The 14,956-nt window shown below is 44.5% G+C and overlaps 1 protein-coding gene across 4 annotated transcripts in view; it reads left to right on the plus strand.

Annotated features, from left to right (window-relative positions):
- Window positions 1-14,956, plus strand: part of AFMID (arylformamidase) — a 153,354-nt gene that overhangs the window by 86,671 nt on the left and 51,727 nt on the right. For 2 of the 4 annotated variants that reach the window (XM_085882283.1, XM_085882284.1), the window contains 3 exons: window positions 3,262-3,310; window positions 3,431-3,521; window positions 9,766-9,870. In XM_085882283.1, coding sequence (XP_085738409.1) covers window positions 3,278-3,310; window positions 3,431-3,521; window positions 9,766-9,870 — 229 coding nt within the window. In that variant the 5' untranslated portion in view covers window positions 3,262-3,277. Of the gene's footprint in view, window positions 1-3,043; window positions 3,311-3,430; window positions 3,522-9,765; window positions 9,871-14,956 lie in introns of those variants that run through there. The other 2 variants (XM_085882285.1, XM_085882286.1) reach the window with 2 other exon arrangements.

Raw genomic sequence — 14,956 nt, forward strand, 5'->3', positions numbered from 1 at the left:
ACATAAAGGACAAGCTGATCCATTGGGAAATCTTTCCTGTTATGTGATAGTAAAAATGGGTGGACAGAGGAACTTGTAGATGTTCAATCTCCTGGAGCAACATTTGGTAATCGCCGCTCAGCAGAGTTTCGTGACGAGTGACGACTGAAACAACATGCTCACCATGATGTAGAAAAGGCTCCACATGCGACTACCAATAAATTTTGTGTTGTGTGCAGAGAGAAGTACCTTATGGCTCAGCAAAGAAACCCAAGGGCAAAGGACAAGGACTTGTCGAAACGTTACAAGACAATACACTGATGCACGTATTGTGAATAATAATTCTTATGTATCGGAAATCCTGGAAATAACTGCTGGTTTGACTGGCACCACGAAGTAGTGTATTGAAGATAAACTCTAAAAAGAAGAAGGTAAGACAGTCTTTGATTCAAAATATCATTTATTTGTAATTACAGGGCGAGGAAAACATTTTTACAGGCAAAAAATAAATCAAATTCCAACTCTTCAGTTATTTTCCTCCAGGGAGCTCCAGGGTTTGGGAGCCAAAAGTACAAGGAGCCCATGGTTCAAAAGGTTAAATGATCATTGACATCATTTTATATAAATTGAAGTCGATACTTAAACATTTCATGGGTTATCGTGTTCTATGAACTCTCTCATTACCACCGCCACCGAAGGTGAAGGAGGTTATGTTTTCACCCCTCTCTGTCTGTTGGGTAGTCGATCTAGTCAAAAATATCTCGTTGGTAGGTTCATACCATCACCTAGTTGTGTAAAATGAGAACCGTTGCTATGGACACCACTGTTGCCTAGCAACAGGACTTCGAAATTTTTGAAAAATCATTAAAACATTATTTTTTCAAAAATCGGGCAACGAGCGACCGTGGGCAGTACATTCAGCCATATTGTCAAAAATTTCCAGCCGGATCCTATGAAAACTGTCAGAGAAGATAGACTTTGAATGAACCCTGGTCGAAAACAATAAAAAAACGAAGTTCATTATATCTCAGAGACTGAGTCAGATATACATGAAACTGGTATGGTAGGTTCATGGTATGTCCTAGTTATGTGTGAGAAAGAACCGTTGCTATGGACCCCTCCGGCAACGGCCGAAAAACCTCTAAATGTGGGGGGTATTTTAACGAAAAAACAATCTGCAGCATTAACCCTTTGAAGCTAGAATCATGAATTTTCTTGTGCTTAATCCTCAGGTCATTTCCCATCGAATGGGCCCATCGCGTCAGGTTCTATTGGGTAGTCGACTACCCATGTCCGCCTTCCAGCTTGTTTGTTTGTTTGTGTGCAGGATATCTCAAAAAAGTTGTGGACGGATCCAGATGAAATTTTGTGCGCAGTTTGGGTGTGTGGTTGTGTGACAAGGATGAATTGATTAAATTTTGGTGAAGATTCGCATCCAGATCCGGATCTGATAATTAATTTTTAAATGATTCTTCACCATTGAGAGATAGGGCTAAACTAATATATAGCACGATATCTCAAAAAGTTGTGGACGGATTTGGACGAAACTTGGTGGACAGATCGGACATGTGACAAGGAAGAAGCGATTCAATTTTGGTGAAGATGTGGATTCAGATCCGACTACTGGAATTTTTAAAGTCAACGTCGCTGGCAATTTTGGTCACTTAATGCTTGTCCGAACAGCATGTCGTTGGGGCACAGATATGCCCCGTCATCTGGGTAATTTTTGTCAGGTCAGATCAGATTAGAGCTGTGACGTGCTGCAGGTACCATGCTGTACTCACCTGTTTCATGGTCGGGTTGTCGGCGACTAAACCGACTCCCCCACCATTCTTCACCATTGAGAGATGGGGCTAAACTAATAAATGGCACGACATCTATAAAAGTTGTCGACGGATTCTGATGAAATTTGGTGGACAGGTTGGGTGTGTGACGCGGAAGAAATGATTCGATTTTGGTGAAGATCTGTATCTGGATACGAGAATTATTTCATTAACCTCCGCCATCGAAGATGGATGGAGGTTACTGTTTTCACCCCTTTCTGTTTGTTTGTTTGTTTGTTTGTTTGTGAACAGTATAACGGAAAAACTCCTCGACGGATTTCGACGAAACTTGGTGGTTTAGGTCTGGTCCAAGGATCATGCCATTAAATTTTGGACTTGGTCCAAAATCCAATATGGCCGCTATGGTGGCCAATTTGAAAAAATATTTGAATTTTTTTTTTTTGCATTTCTACATGTTTTAAGTGATTTCAAACCCCCCCCCCCCAAAAAAAGAATTGTTAGAGAAAAAAAAATTGCTAATTTTTTTCAACAAAATTTTGATTTTTTTTTTTGCATTTCTACATATTTTAAGTGATTTCCAACCCCCCCCCTCCCAAAAAAAATTGTTAGAGAAAAAAAAATTGCTAATTTTTTTCAACAAAATTTCGATTTTTTTTTGCATTTCTACATGTTATAAGTGATTTCCAACAAAAAAAAAACATGCCAAAATTATAATTGCGGCTGATTTTGGAACTTCAGGTGTATATACCCACGTAAAATCAATTTCTGTCTCAAGGAATCTAGTTATGACGAATTAATTGAGTATGTAAAAGTCAAAAGTAAAAGGGAAAGTTGCAAACTATAACTCTGTGAGCACTGTTGACGTCAAATTGAATGTTCAATAGGATATCAGGTTCACTTGAGTGACCTCGCAGTATTGGCACCAGAGGTTTTGCACTCTACCGAGTGTTCCCCCTCTAGTTGTTTTTGTTTTGCTGCTTCAGGCATTCGCCTTCGTGCTCCACCCTTCCACTTGACTTGTGCTGTTTTAGACAATCATTTTTGCCAAATTAAATTCACATGTTTAATGTGAAAAGGATGTGATGTACCCTTTTGAATTGAATTGCCAGTGGATGAACAATTTCCATGCATCACGTGGACGATAAAAAAAAAGATTGAAATAAATTGAAAGCCGAGTTGGAGAGACGTTTTTTGAGGGTCGAGTTAAAGAAAGCTGTGCCCATGAGTCTAAACTCTCCTCCCGCTGGGAGGATTCCTGGTTCCGCCCATGGATTGAGTGTGTCAAAAGTACAAAGTCCTGAATATTGCTCTGTTTGTCGATGTGTCGTTCGTTTGTACTGCTCTGGGTGTTCTGGGTTGCGCTACAGTAGTATAACCCGTTTGTACTTCCCTGGCAGCTTCGGGTTGCACGCGGTTCGGTAGCCGTGTTTGAATGAGGTTGCACAAAGGGACTGGCTGAGTGTTTCGGGTTATTTTTAAAACGCCTTCTCGATTTCAGGAACACGGAGTGAAACATGGAGTATTCCTGGGACAAGTGGTCCAAGGAGGTAAATATCCGTTTTTGCAGCGTCTGATGCTCCTGGTAATGATCCGATCACCAGATTTTGAGTCAAAGAGGTACACTAAACTGCCTCACCCTCTCCTCATTCCCACCATGTGCCTCTCAGGAACTCGAGACGCAATACTCCCCGAGCTGCTGGTCTCACCGTCTCAGCAGTGAAGTGGTGCTTGATGCGCATATCACTGCAATTCAAAAAGGTAACCACCACAATCACTGCCATGTCGTTTTGTGTGTGTGTGTGTGTGTGTGTGTGTGTGTGTGTGTGTGTGTGTGTGTGTGTGTGTGTGTGTGTGTGTGTGTGTGTGTGTGTGTGTGTGTGTGTGTGTGTGTGTGTGTGTGTTCAAATTCCAATGCTAATGCCGCCCTTCCCTTTCCCGTTACCAAAAACATCTTATTTTATCTCTGAGTCGCAGAGGAGGCGTTTTGGGCTTTCTATGTAAACAAAAGCTAAGATCTAGATCGTTAAAAGTGATTGAAACCATGTGCAGTCCTCTCAGCAGTCCTGCTGTAAACCATTTATATAGCCCTCCACCGTACTCCCCCACCCTCCACCCCCACTCCTTCCTCCCCAATCCATTTACTGAGACCTCATAGTCTTCAGCAGGATATATGATGGAAATTTTCGTTATTGGTTGCTGGTATTCAGTTTACTTCAGCCTTACTTCGACATTCCTGGTTTTTCCGACGAGACTAGGATACACCTGTCCCAATATTAGTCTTTCTTCTGACAGCATTTATGTCAGAAACCATGACATCTACTCGAACACTGCATCTCTCCACAACCAACCTTTTGTGGCACCAATAGGAATATGTCTCTGGTCCAGCATCTCGAAAACGAGTTGACTATCTTCTGCACAAAATTGACTCGATGCCTCATATTGCGTGCCTCTCTGAAGGGCCCCTGAGGCACTTCACTTGATGCTTCTCCGAACAGCATGTCGTTTGGGCACAGATATGCCTCGTCATCTGGGTAATTTTTGTCAGGTCAGGTCAGATTAGATCTCTGACTTATTTCCAGTTGCTGGAGTTCGTCAGGGGTGTGTCGTGGCCCCCACACTTTTCAGCACTTGTATGGACTGGATTCTGGGGAGGATGTCGGAGAGATGAATCTGCGGTACATCGTTTGGGAATGTTCAGATCTCTGACCTTGATTTCGCAGATGATGCAGTCATCTTTGCGGAGACGCTAGATATTCCTTTGGGGGCCCTCGAGGTGCTGAATGAGGAGTCAGAGCCGCTGGGATTACGGGTTTCCTGGATCAAAACTAAGATCCAGGCTTTCAATGACATCTTGGATGCTGCTATCCTGCCTGTACCTGTTTGTGGTGAAGTTGTTGAGGTCGTGGATAGATTCACTTACCTTGGCAGTGATATTCATGTCTCTGCTGGCTGTGAGTCAGAGGTCAATAGACGTCTGGGTAGGGCCTGGGGATTCATGGATTCACTGGATCATGGGGTGTGGCGCTGCCGGTACCTATGCGGGAGGATGAAAGTCTGAGTCTTCTGGTCCTTGGTGCTTCCAGTCTTGCTCTATGGATGTGAGACTTGGACTCTGACCAGGGATCTGAGACAGAGACTTAATTCCTTTGGTACGAGGTCTCTACAGAGAATCCTTGGCTATCGATGGTCGTCGTTGAGGCTCGTATGAGAGCCAACACACAACGCACAGCAAGGGGGGCATGAGACAAGAGGGGTGGGGGAGGGAAGGACAAAACAATGGGGAAAGGAGACATTAGGAGATCTGTGGAAGGGAGAGGGATGGGGCAGGGTACACGGAGTATACAAGATGGACATTACAGGGACTTTCAGGAAGGAAAGCAGGAAATTTGAAGGAGGTGGGTTTGGGGTAGAATAAGGGGGGTTGAGGTCGATAATAGAAAAGATCGACGTTTTGGATGGGGGAAGATAAGGGGTGGTCGTAAGCTGCTTTTTTGAAGGCCTGGGCGGAAGAATGGAATTGAAGAGAGCGTGGGACTTTATTCCAAAGGCGGGAAAAGAGGAATGAAAGAGTGAAGGTGAGTAGTGATTCGTGATTTTGGTAATTTTACCAGAAGGGGGTTGTTGGCGGACCTTGAGCATCCTGCAGAAATATGTTGGAGACATATCGCAGACACTGCAGGGGGGGCGAGACCAGAGAGGAGATGGTAGAAGACAGTAAGACCACCGACCTACCTATCGTGAGAGAGTGAGAGGCCCAAAGACTCAGCCTCATCGCCGGAGATACCAATGATATCAGGTTCACTTGAGTGACCTAGCAGTATTGGCGCAGAGGTTTTGCACTCTACCGAGTGCTCCCCCTCTAGTTGTTTTTATTTTGCTGCTTCAGGCTGCTTCAGGCATCCAGAGCATCCTAAATGCTCTGGTTTCCACAGTGTGGAGCCGAGAAAGGTGTGAGGCAGGAGCACCAGCCCGTAGGGGAGATCATTACTTCATCAGGTAGCAGACGAACGTTTTGTATATGGTCAGGAGCTCAGTAAGCCGAGGAAGGACTTTGCACAATGGAGGATTCCCAGTCGGCGACTGGCTTTGGAGGCCAGGTTAGAAATGTGGCTTTCCCAGGAAAGATCATGAGAGATAGTGAGACCCAGAAGCTTGAAAGAAAGGACTTCTTTCAGAGTATTGTTGAGAAAGCAGATGGGGGAGGGGGTTTCAAAACGGTCATTTCTGAGAGACATCGTGAGCGTTTGAGATTCTTCAGGATTTAAAGACATGTTCCACCTGTTGGACCAGTTTGTGATTTTATCCAGATCTGCAGAGAGCGAAGAAGCTGCGGTTTGCCAGTTTGAGGGATGTCAGATGGTACGACAGAGGGTGGAGTCATCAGCAAAGATATGAAGAGGATTTTCCAAGGAGTTGGTGAGATCATTTATGAAAACCAGAAAAATAACAGGACCCAGAACGCTGCCTAGAGGAACTCCAGCCTCCAGTTGGTTGCAACAGGAGAGGTCGTCTGCGAGCCATGAGTGGAGATGCCCTTGCATATCATAGGAAGAGAGTTTGTTGAGCACGGCAGGTGCCAGACCGTGTCAAAAGCACGCAATATGTCTAGGGATACGGCTCTAATTTCATGCCTGGCATTGAGGACCTCTATCCATTGTTGGGAAAGCAGAAGCAGTATATCCATGGTAGAGTGACCTGGTCTGAAACCAAATTGATGATCAGAAATCAAGCCATTGGAAAAGAGGAAGGATTTCATGTCTGAAGCGATGATGGATTCCATCACCTTGCTGATGATTGGGAGAAGGCTTATTGGTCTGTAGTTGCAGGGATCTGTTTTTGCACCTTTTTTATCAGGGCAGTGATGTTTGCTGATTTCCAAGCAGATGGCAGATGACATTGAGCAAATGAGAGGGTGAATAGAACACAGAGAGGGTGAGCAAGAGCAGAGGAGCAGGTTTTTAGGACATGTGGGCTGATGCCGTCTCGACCGGTTGCAGAATCTGAGTCGAGGTTTGACAGCAAACTCTCCATTTTGTCAGAAGAAAAGGACACAGAGTCCAGGGACAGTTAGGTGCGACTGGGTAAGGTGGGTACAGAAAGCGATGGGATTCGGACACAAGATTTAGATGCAAATACCGAGGTTAGGCATTCAGCGTTTTAACGTGCGGTATCAGCAATGCGGCCATTTGTGGTAAGGGAGGGGATGGAGGGGGAGCATGAACCAGAAGCAGATTTGATTAGACGCCACCAGGATTTTGAGGAGGGAGAGAGGTTTTAGAGTTCAGACTTGAGATTAGAAAGATGCTGTTTTCTGGCTCGCCTGAGGGTAGATACACACTTGCTATGAGCTTTGTGGAAGGAACTGAGATTACCCTCAGTTGGGTTTGCTTTCCATGAGGCAAAGGCAAGTTGTTTCAGGACAACTGCCTTGCCACAAGCTTCAGTGAACCAAGGGCGGGAGGAAGGGTAGGACAACTGAAGACAGAAGGGATAAATCTGTGCATGAGGGAGAGCAAGTTTCTTTGAAAGAATTCCCAGGACGAGGTGATGTTGGAGAAAGCAGCGATGGGAGACCAGTCTTGAAGTTTGATGGCTTCCTGGAGACCCTGCCAGTCGGCTTGAGTGAAATTCCGGACTCGACAGCACTGAGGTGGTTCTTCAATGACAACCAGAGAGATGTTTACTTCAACAAGCACGTGGTCAGAAGAACTGATTGGAGCGGAGGAAGAACAGCAGATATTTTTCGGTAAATTTGTCAAACTCAGATCCAGAAGAGATGGAGCACCGTTGGTTGAGATCCGGGTCGGGAAGTGGACTGATTAAGTCAGTCCCAATGAGTCACAGAAGTCTTTTGCTGAAGTGCCATGGCAGGTGAGAGAGGTACCCACACCCAGCCAACTGGCATGATGACAATTGAAGTTACTACATATGAAAAAGAGAGAGTTCGGATGAGAGGATAGAAGTTGGTCCATGTTTTCAGAAAGTGAGGTTAAAATGGAGTCGTCACTGTTTGGTGGACGGTACAGCACACATATAAACATGAGGTGGCAGTGGAGGGAACCCGTAGCCAGAGGTATTCCTGGGGGTGTGGGGGACTGAGGGCAGTGAATGGAGAGTGAGGAATAGAGTCTTTGATGAAGAGAGCAACTCCTCCACCAGGACGAGGCTCAGGTCTGTCATACCGGAGGAGGAGTCCGTGAGGAGGGAATTTGTTACCTGTATTGTCCATGACCGTCAGCTGTGGCTGTATGGGCATGTGGCTCATTTTCCTGACGGTGATCCTGTTCACCAGATTCTCTCAGCGACATAGCCTCGTGAGTGGAGGAGGCCAGTGTGCCCACCACGTGCCTCATGGTTGCAGCAGGTTGATCAGCATCTCAAGGAGATGGGGATGGGTCAGGCTCCCTGATGGGTCAGGTTGTTTTGAATCTGCCTGGAGGATGGCAAGACGGAAGTCCCTGGAGTACCGTGGACAACACCGAAAGTGGACACAGCGACGCACTGCTCCGGCGCATGCTCCCATACCTGGCATGACCTGACTTGACCTGCTGGTCGGACTTTATGTCCAACGAGCGAATGCTGAGAGAGACTCAAATGAGATTTGTTACCTGCATAGTTCAGCATGCTGGTATCCTGTATCGAAGTGGCGATCCATCCAGGATTGTGCCCAATAGCCAAGGAGACTGCTTCAGCAGCACCAACGCTCTGCATAGAGTATGGTCCCAATGGATGGATGGATGGATGGATAGTCCGTGAGGGTCAGCTGCGGCTGTATAGACATGTGGCTCGGTTTCCTGACATTGATCCTGCTCACCTGATTCTCTCAGCGAGGGAGTCTCGTGAGTGGAGGAGGCCAATGGGCCGACGACGTGCCTCGTGGTTGCAGCAGGTTGATCAGCATCTCAAGGAGATGGGGATGGGCCAGGCATCTCCCTGGGGGATGGCCAGACGGAAGCTCTGAAGTACCAGCGGAAAGTGTATGCAGCGACGCGCTGCTCCAGCGCATGCTCCCATACCTGAGCTGACCTGACCTCTACCCTCAAACCCATATAGGTGCTTGGCACAGCTAAGTGAGCCCTACAGAAAAGTTTCTGCAAGAATTCACTTGTCGCTAGACAGAGAGACAAAGAAAGAGAAATAAGGAAGTAAAAGAGATAAAGGAAGAAAAAATAGAAGCAAGAAGCAATGTTGGAAAATGTCATCTGAGTCGAGTCACACAGAGCTGTTGATTCGTCAACTTTCATGCTGAAAAATTCTCAATGTATCAAATCCTGCTTTGTCATGTAGGTGACATTTTCCAACAGTACTTCTGTTTTCCGAACTGAGTTTTCAGATAACTGAACATCTTCAATGGCAGACATAATTACCTCCACCACCGAAGGCGAAGGAGGTTATGTTTTCATCCCTTTCTGTCTGTTTGTATCTATTTGTCTGTTTGTGTACAGGACATCTCAAAAAGTTGTGAACGGATTTGGATGAAACTTGGTGGACGGATTGGCTGTGTCGCAAGGATGAATTGATTCAATTTCGGTGAAGATCTGAATCCGGATGTGGATACGAGAATTATTTAATTTTAAAAGTGATTACTTTCAATCCTCTCCATGGTGTGTGCTAAAATATCGTTCTATGTTGCATCGTTCTATGTTGCAGGTCTTTTTGGATTCACTGTGAATTTGCCCTTTGACATTTTGACCCAATTATTTATTAGTCTTTTACATATTCTCATAATTAAGGTTTGTTGAAAATTTGATGACAAAGACTCAAATGGTAAAAAAAAAAAAAAGTTATACCCTGAAGGACTGGACAGACATAAACACACACAGAAGCTATTGCAAAACCCCTTCTCCCATTGTGTGGGGGATGGGTTAATGAAACTGCTGATAAAAGTGTAAAAAATATATGTTGGGAGCTGATAAACATTATATGCACAATCCTGTCCTCCTCTTCCAACCACACACCCTTAACCCTCCTTTAAAGTTTTGCTAACACAGCCTGTTTGCAGGCACGGAACAAGGTCGAGTATGTGCCCAGACGATGTTGGACATTCCATACGGACCTGGTCCCTGCCAGCTCATTGATGTCTACCTGCCTCGCTTTCCTTGTCCAAGTAATTCATTTGAAGCTTGAACTTTTGATTCGCGTGTAAATTAAGGGTTTTACTCATGGTTCTTTTTAACGATCATTGTTGTGTTATTATTTGCCTTGCCAGAAGGGGAGATGCTATTGTACAAGGGTTGTCAGTGAATATAGATTTGAGTAAGCATGTAACACTGAACGTGAGGCAAGGCGTTGTGCAGCTGAAACGGATGAAGAACGAACTGCTCGCTTGGCAGACAACACTGAACGCGAGGCAAGGCGTCGTGCGCGACACACGTGTTGCCTCACGTCTGCCAAGCGAGCAGAGATCTCTACTTTGATAGAGAGCTTTAATTGTCACATCTAATCTAATCTATATAACTTAGCAAAACTCTACAGTAAAAGCTCTTCTAGTTTTTTTTTTATGCCTCCGGTGCCGAAGTCGCCGGAGGCATTATATTTTCGGGTTGTCCGTACGTACGTACGTACCTCCATGATAATTTTCTCTGTTTTTTTTTTTTACAACTGCTCTCCAATTGACACGAAATTTTGACCATAGGTGCGACTACTCATGTAGAATATTTTAATGATAATAATAATGTCGTAGGTCACCGTGGTATGGCAGCCATGTTGAAAAAAGGAAAAACTTTGGACCTCTATCTCCAAACCCGCTCGATGGAAAATATTTAAACTTGGTACATGTCAAGTACTCCCCATGGGAAATAAGTGTGATTGTTTTTTTGATGATGCCATCAGAGGCTTCATTGTGACGTCATAATTGCATATGTGGAATGCTTTACCTGATCAGTATGAAAATCTTTGAGGGCCATCTATGGGTAAATTGTATGGGGGGGGGAGAATGATGTCGTCATCGGTCTTGTGATTCGGCATCCATATTGTTTTTAACATAAAAACCTTCAAAAATCTATTCTGAAATGGCTAAACAGATCGAGGTGAAATTTTACAGGTACTAGTGCGTGCCCGTACGTGTTTGGCCGTACGTGCATGGCCTGCCAAGTGAGCAGTTCGTTCTTCATCCGTTTCAGCTGCACGACGCCTTGCCTTGCGTTCAGTGTTGTCTGCCAAGCGAGCAGTTCGTTCTTCATCCGTTTCAGCTGCACGACGCCATCTGCAGCTTCGTTCCTTCGCTGTCGTAAACGACGACTGGATTGGGGCATTGTGTTTAAGAAAATCGAAAAAGAAATCGAGAAAGAAAGAATACAGTAAGTCGATAAATCGAGAAAGAATACAGTAAGTCGTCACTATCCGGAAGTTAAGTCCTCACTGTCCGGAAGTTCGCATATCGCAGTTACGATTATTCGCAATTTAGTTTTAATGGCCAATTATTCAATTGGCGCCAATGTATTTTGCCTTTTCGCAATGTCATCGCAAGGAAAAACACAAAGAGAAGAGAAGAGAAAAACAAGAAGAAAAAAAACGTACGTGGAAAAAAAAAATTCAAACAACCACACAGGCCATTCCTTCTCTCTCGTAAATGACGACTGGATTGAGGCATTGTGTTTATCTATAAATGCGCATAAGAAATCGAGAAATTATTAGAATACACGAAGTCATCACTATCCGGAAGTCCGTACGTTGTAACCCGTAATGGGGAACGCGGCTGAGGTTCTCTTCCCCATCGGCCACGCCCACGCAACAACGTGTCTTGTCATTGGTTGGTAAAGAAATGGCCATAACTGGGGAAGCACTTGTCCGATTAATATCAAACCTTGAAAAGGCACATCCTCAGGACCCCAGCAATATACCTGGCAAGTTTCAATTACATCGGACCAGTGGTTGTCGAGAAACAGTGGTCACAGACACACGGACACACACACACACACACACACGCACACACACACACGCACACACACACACACGCACACACACACACACGCACACACACACACGCACACACACGCACACACATGCACACACACACGCACACACGCACGCACACATCTCGTTTTTTTCACACACTACTGTTCCTAACAATTCTATAACACACACACACACACAAAAAAAACACATGCACACGCACACACACAAACACACACATACATACATACATACAAACACACACTCACAAAAATACACTTTCCCGCACAGTGGCCTGCAAAAGTTTTCAACCCCCTCCAAAGTTTTCACATTTTGATGCCACCTGAGCTTATTTCATGATGCTTTCAAATCATACTTGATATGTGGGGCTGAATTTACAAAGGGTGCTGAGTGAGCATCTTGATAAAACGCCTAACCCTTAAATGCTGACAAAAACTTCATTGTTTGTGCACAGCTAATCACATGTTGTTGTTGTTCGTCTTTCGGCTGCTCCCGTTAGGGGTCGCCACAGCGGATCATCCGTTATGATCCGCATACTGATTTGGCACAGGTTTTACGCCGGATACCCTTCCTGACCCAACCCTGGTCACCTCTGACGACAGGGATAAGGATTGGGTTTCGCCATGATTCCGGGCTGCCCTGCACCCTCTCATAGCGCGGCCCAGCACAGAGCTCCCGTCCTCAAGCGATCCTCCAACCGAAGCCTCCGAGTAGCCGGATTACAGGCGCACGCCACTACGCCCGGTCTAATCACGTCTAAATAGCAATTTACAAAGGGAGATAAATAGCCAATTAGCCTGTGAAACACCGCACATATCTCCAACATCCAATTGAAATTATGCACTTGCATAGAATTGCAGCACCATGGAAAAGTATTGGAGGGGAATGAGCGCATTGCTCCTCATTATAGGTTGATCCGGATGATCTTGCACAAGATTCAGCAACCAACTAAATGATTCCTTTGAGAGTCTGTAATGCCAAACAATTTTGATACTGTCATACATCTCCAGAGGATTGCATCTATCCTCGAAGATTCTCAATGCACTCACGAACTACCCCATTCATATCCTCTTCTGCCTTCTCTTGAGCTAATTCAACCAAATGTCCCATGTAAACGACCAATTATAAGCCATGCAATGCTTGCTTCAAAGCCTTAAATACACTCTTAAGCATGCTATCGCTGATGTGTAGAAGTTTATTTGTTATTGAAATGCTTGTAATAAGGTTTTGATCGTGCATTACATCATCACCATTGGATAATCACTCTTCAGCAATTGGCAATTAACTTTGAACGGAATCGCACAAGATTAGCGATTCTACATGTGTCTAACTCTTAAATGCCTTTCGGAAATTGTGCCCATACAGTCTTCATAAACTTACGCCAGTGGTAAATCTTAAAAACTAAAAGGGCACTCGGTGGAGTGCATACCTCCACCAGGCTGATTAGTTTACGTTTTGTATCCCACTGAAAGGCTGGATCTGGATTTGGAGCTGAACTAAAATTTAATCTTGTTCTTGTCACCCAACCAACTCATCCATAAAGTTTGAACCAAATCCATCGATAATTTTTTGAAATATCTTGCTATATATCATTTTATCCCTATCACTCAATGGTGAAGAATCACTTAAAAAAATTATCACATCCGGATCCAGATTCGAATCTTCACCAAAATCAAATCAATCAAGTGTAATAGGTTTCACCTGTATGTAATCAATGGTTTAACTTAAAAATTAAGCTCCCTTATTTATCTAAGGAGTTTTAAGGTGTAACTCACTTGGTCAATCAACAAGGCAAACATGAAGACCAAGGAGCTTTCCAAAGAAGTCAGACATAAAGTGGTGGAGAAGCACCGTTCAGGAGAGGGTTATAAGAATATTTCAGTCGCTCATTATCCCTTTGAGTACGGTGAAATCCATGATTAAGAAGTGGAAGACACCACCCAGACACTACCCAGATCAGATCGCCCATCCAAACTCAGCAGCCGGGCAAGCAGGAAACTAGTTTGGGATGTCGCTGTAAATCCAACATTGATTTTGAAAGATCTGCAAGGCTCTATGTCTGTGATGGGGGTCGGTGTTAATCAATCAATAATATCACGTTCTCTTCACAAAGCTCTATGGACAGGTGGAAAGAAAGAAGCCATTACTGAAAAAAGACTCATCTAAAAGCTCATATGGAGTTTGCTAAAAAAAAAAAAATCATCTTAATGATAGTGCAGGCATGTGGAGAATTTTTTTCCAGTCAGATGAGGCAAAAATTGAACTTTTTGCTCTAAATTTAAAGTATTACGTCTGACACAAGCCAAACACTGCACATCACCCAGCCAACAAAGCCTGGTGTTTAGTGGTTAGGGCGGCGGCTTGGGATCCTAGGATCCTGAGTTCAAGCCCCGTTGGGCCGCTGAATTAATACACCAGGGGGTTGACCCAGCCTGCCATCCTTCCGAGGTCGGCAAAATGAGCACCAGTGTACTGGTAAGGGGACACTGCATCAGCGGCAAAAAGCCACGTCCCAAACAATAATGCAACCAGCAGCCACAGGCTGCACTCGATAGCCAACCCAGCCAACATATAAATTTAATGTTTCAGATCTAACACAATTGATGAGTTTCTTCAGCTAAGGCTCAACCACAGTTAATCTTCTATCCCTCCTCTTTTTCATAGACTTAAGGTTGTGAGTTAACCTCTGGATAAGGCGAACCTCTTTTCAAATCGTTTTGTTTCTAATTCATGAATCTAAACGATTTGAGTTCAAGCCCCGTTGGGCCGCTGAATTAATACACCAGGGGGTTGACTCAGCCTGCCATCCTTCCGAGGTCGGCAAAATGAGCACCAGTGTACTGGTAAGGGGATACTGCATCAGCGGCAAAAAGCCGCGTCCCAAACAATGATGCAACCAGCAGCCACAGGCTGCACTCTATAGCCAACCCAGCCAACATATAAATTTGATGTTTCAGATCTAACACAATTGATGAGTTTCTTCAGCTAAGGCTCAACCACAGTTAATCTTCTATCCCTCCTCTTTTTCATAGACTTAAGGTTGTGAGTTAACCTCTGGATAAGGCGAACCTCTTTTCAAATCGTTTTGTTTCTAATTCCACCCTCAATGATCAGGGACACCCTCTTCCTGATTTTCCATCTCATACAGACTGATATTCATGTTCCATTTATCACTCCAAAGAAGGTTTCCAGAATTATTCATACTCCAGATGCTTCGAAAGTGACTGGTCCTGATGGAATCCCTGTGATTGTATTGAAGATGTGTTGTCCTGAACTGT

The sequence above is a fragment of the Eptatretus burgeri genome, chromosome 5, assembly GCF_056783735.1.
Source record: "Eptatretus burgeri isolate ZD-2024b chromosome 5, Ebu_testis_v1, whole genome shotgun sequence".
Lineage (NCBI taxonomy): Eukaryota > Metazoa > Chordata > Myxini > Myxiniformes > Myxinidae > Eptatretus > Eptatretus burgeri.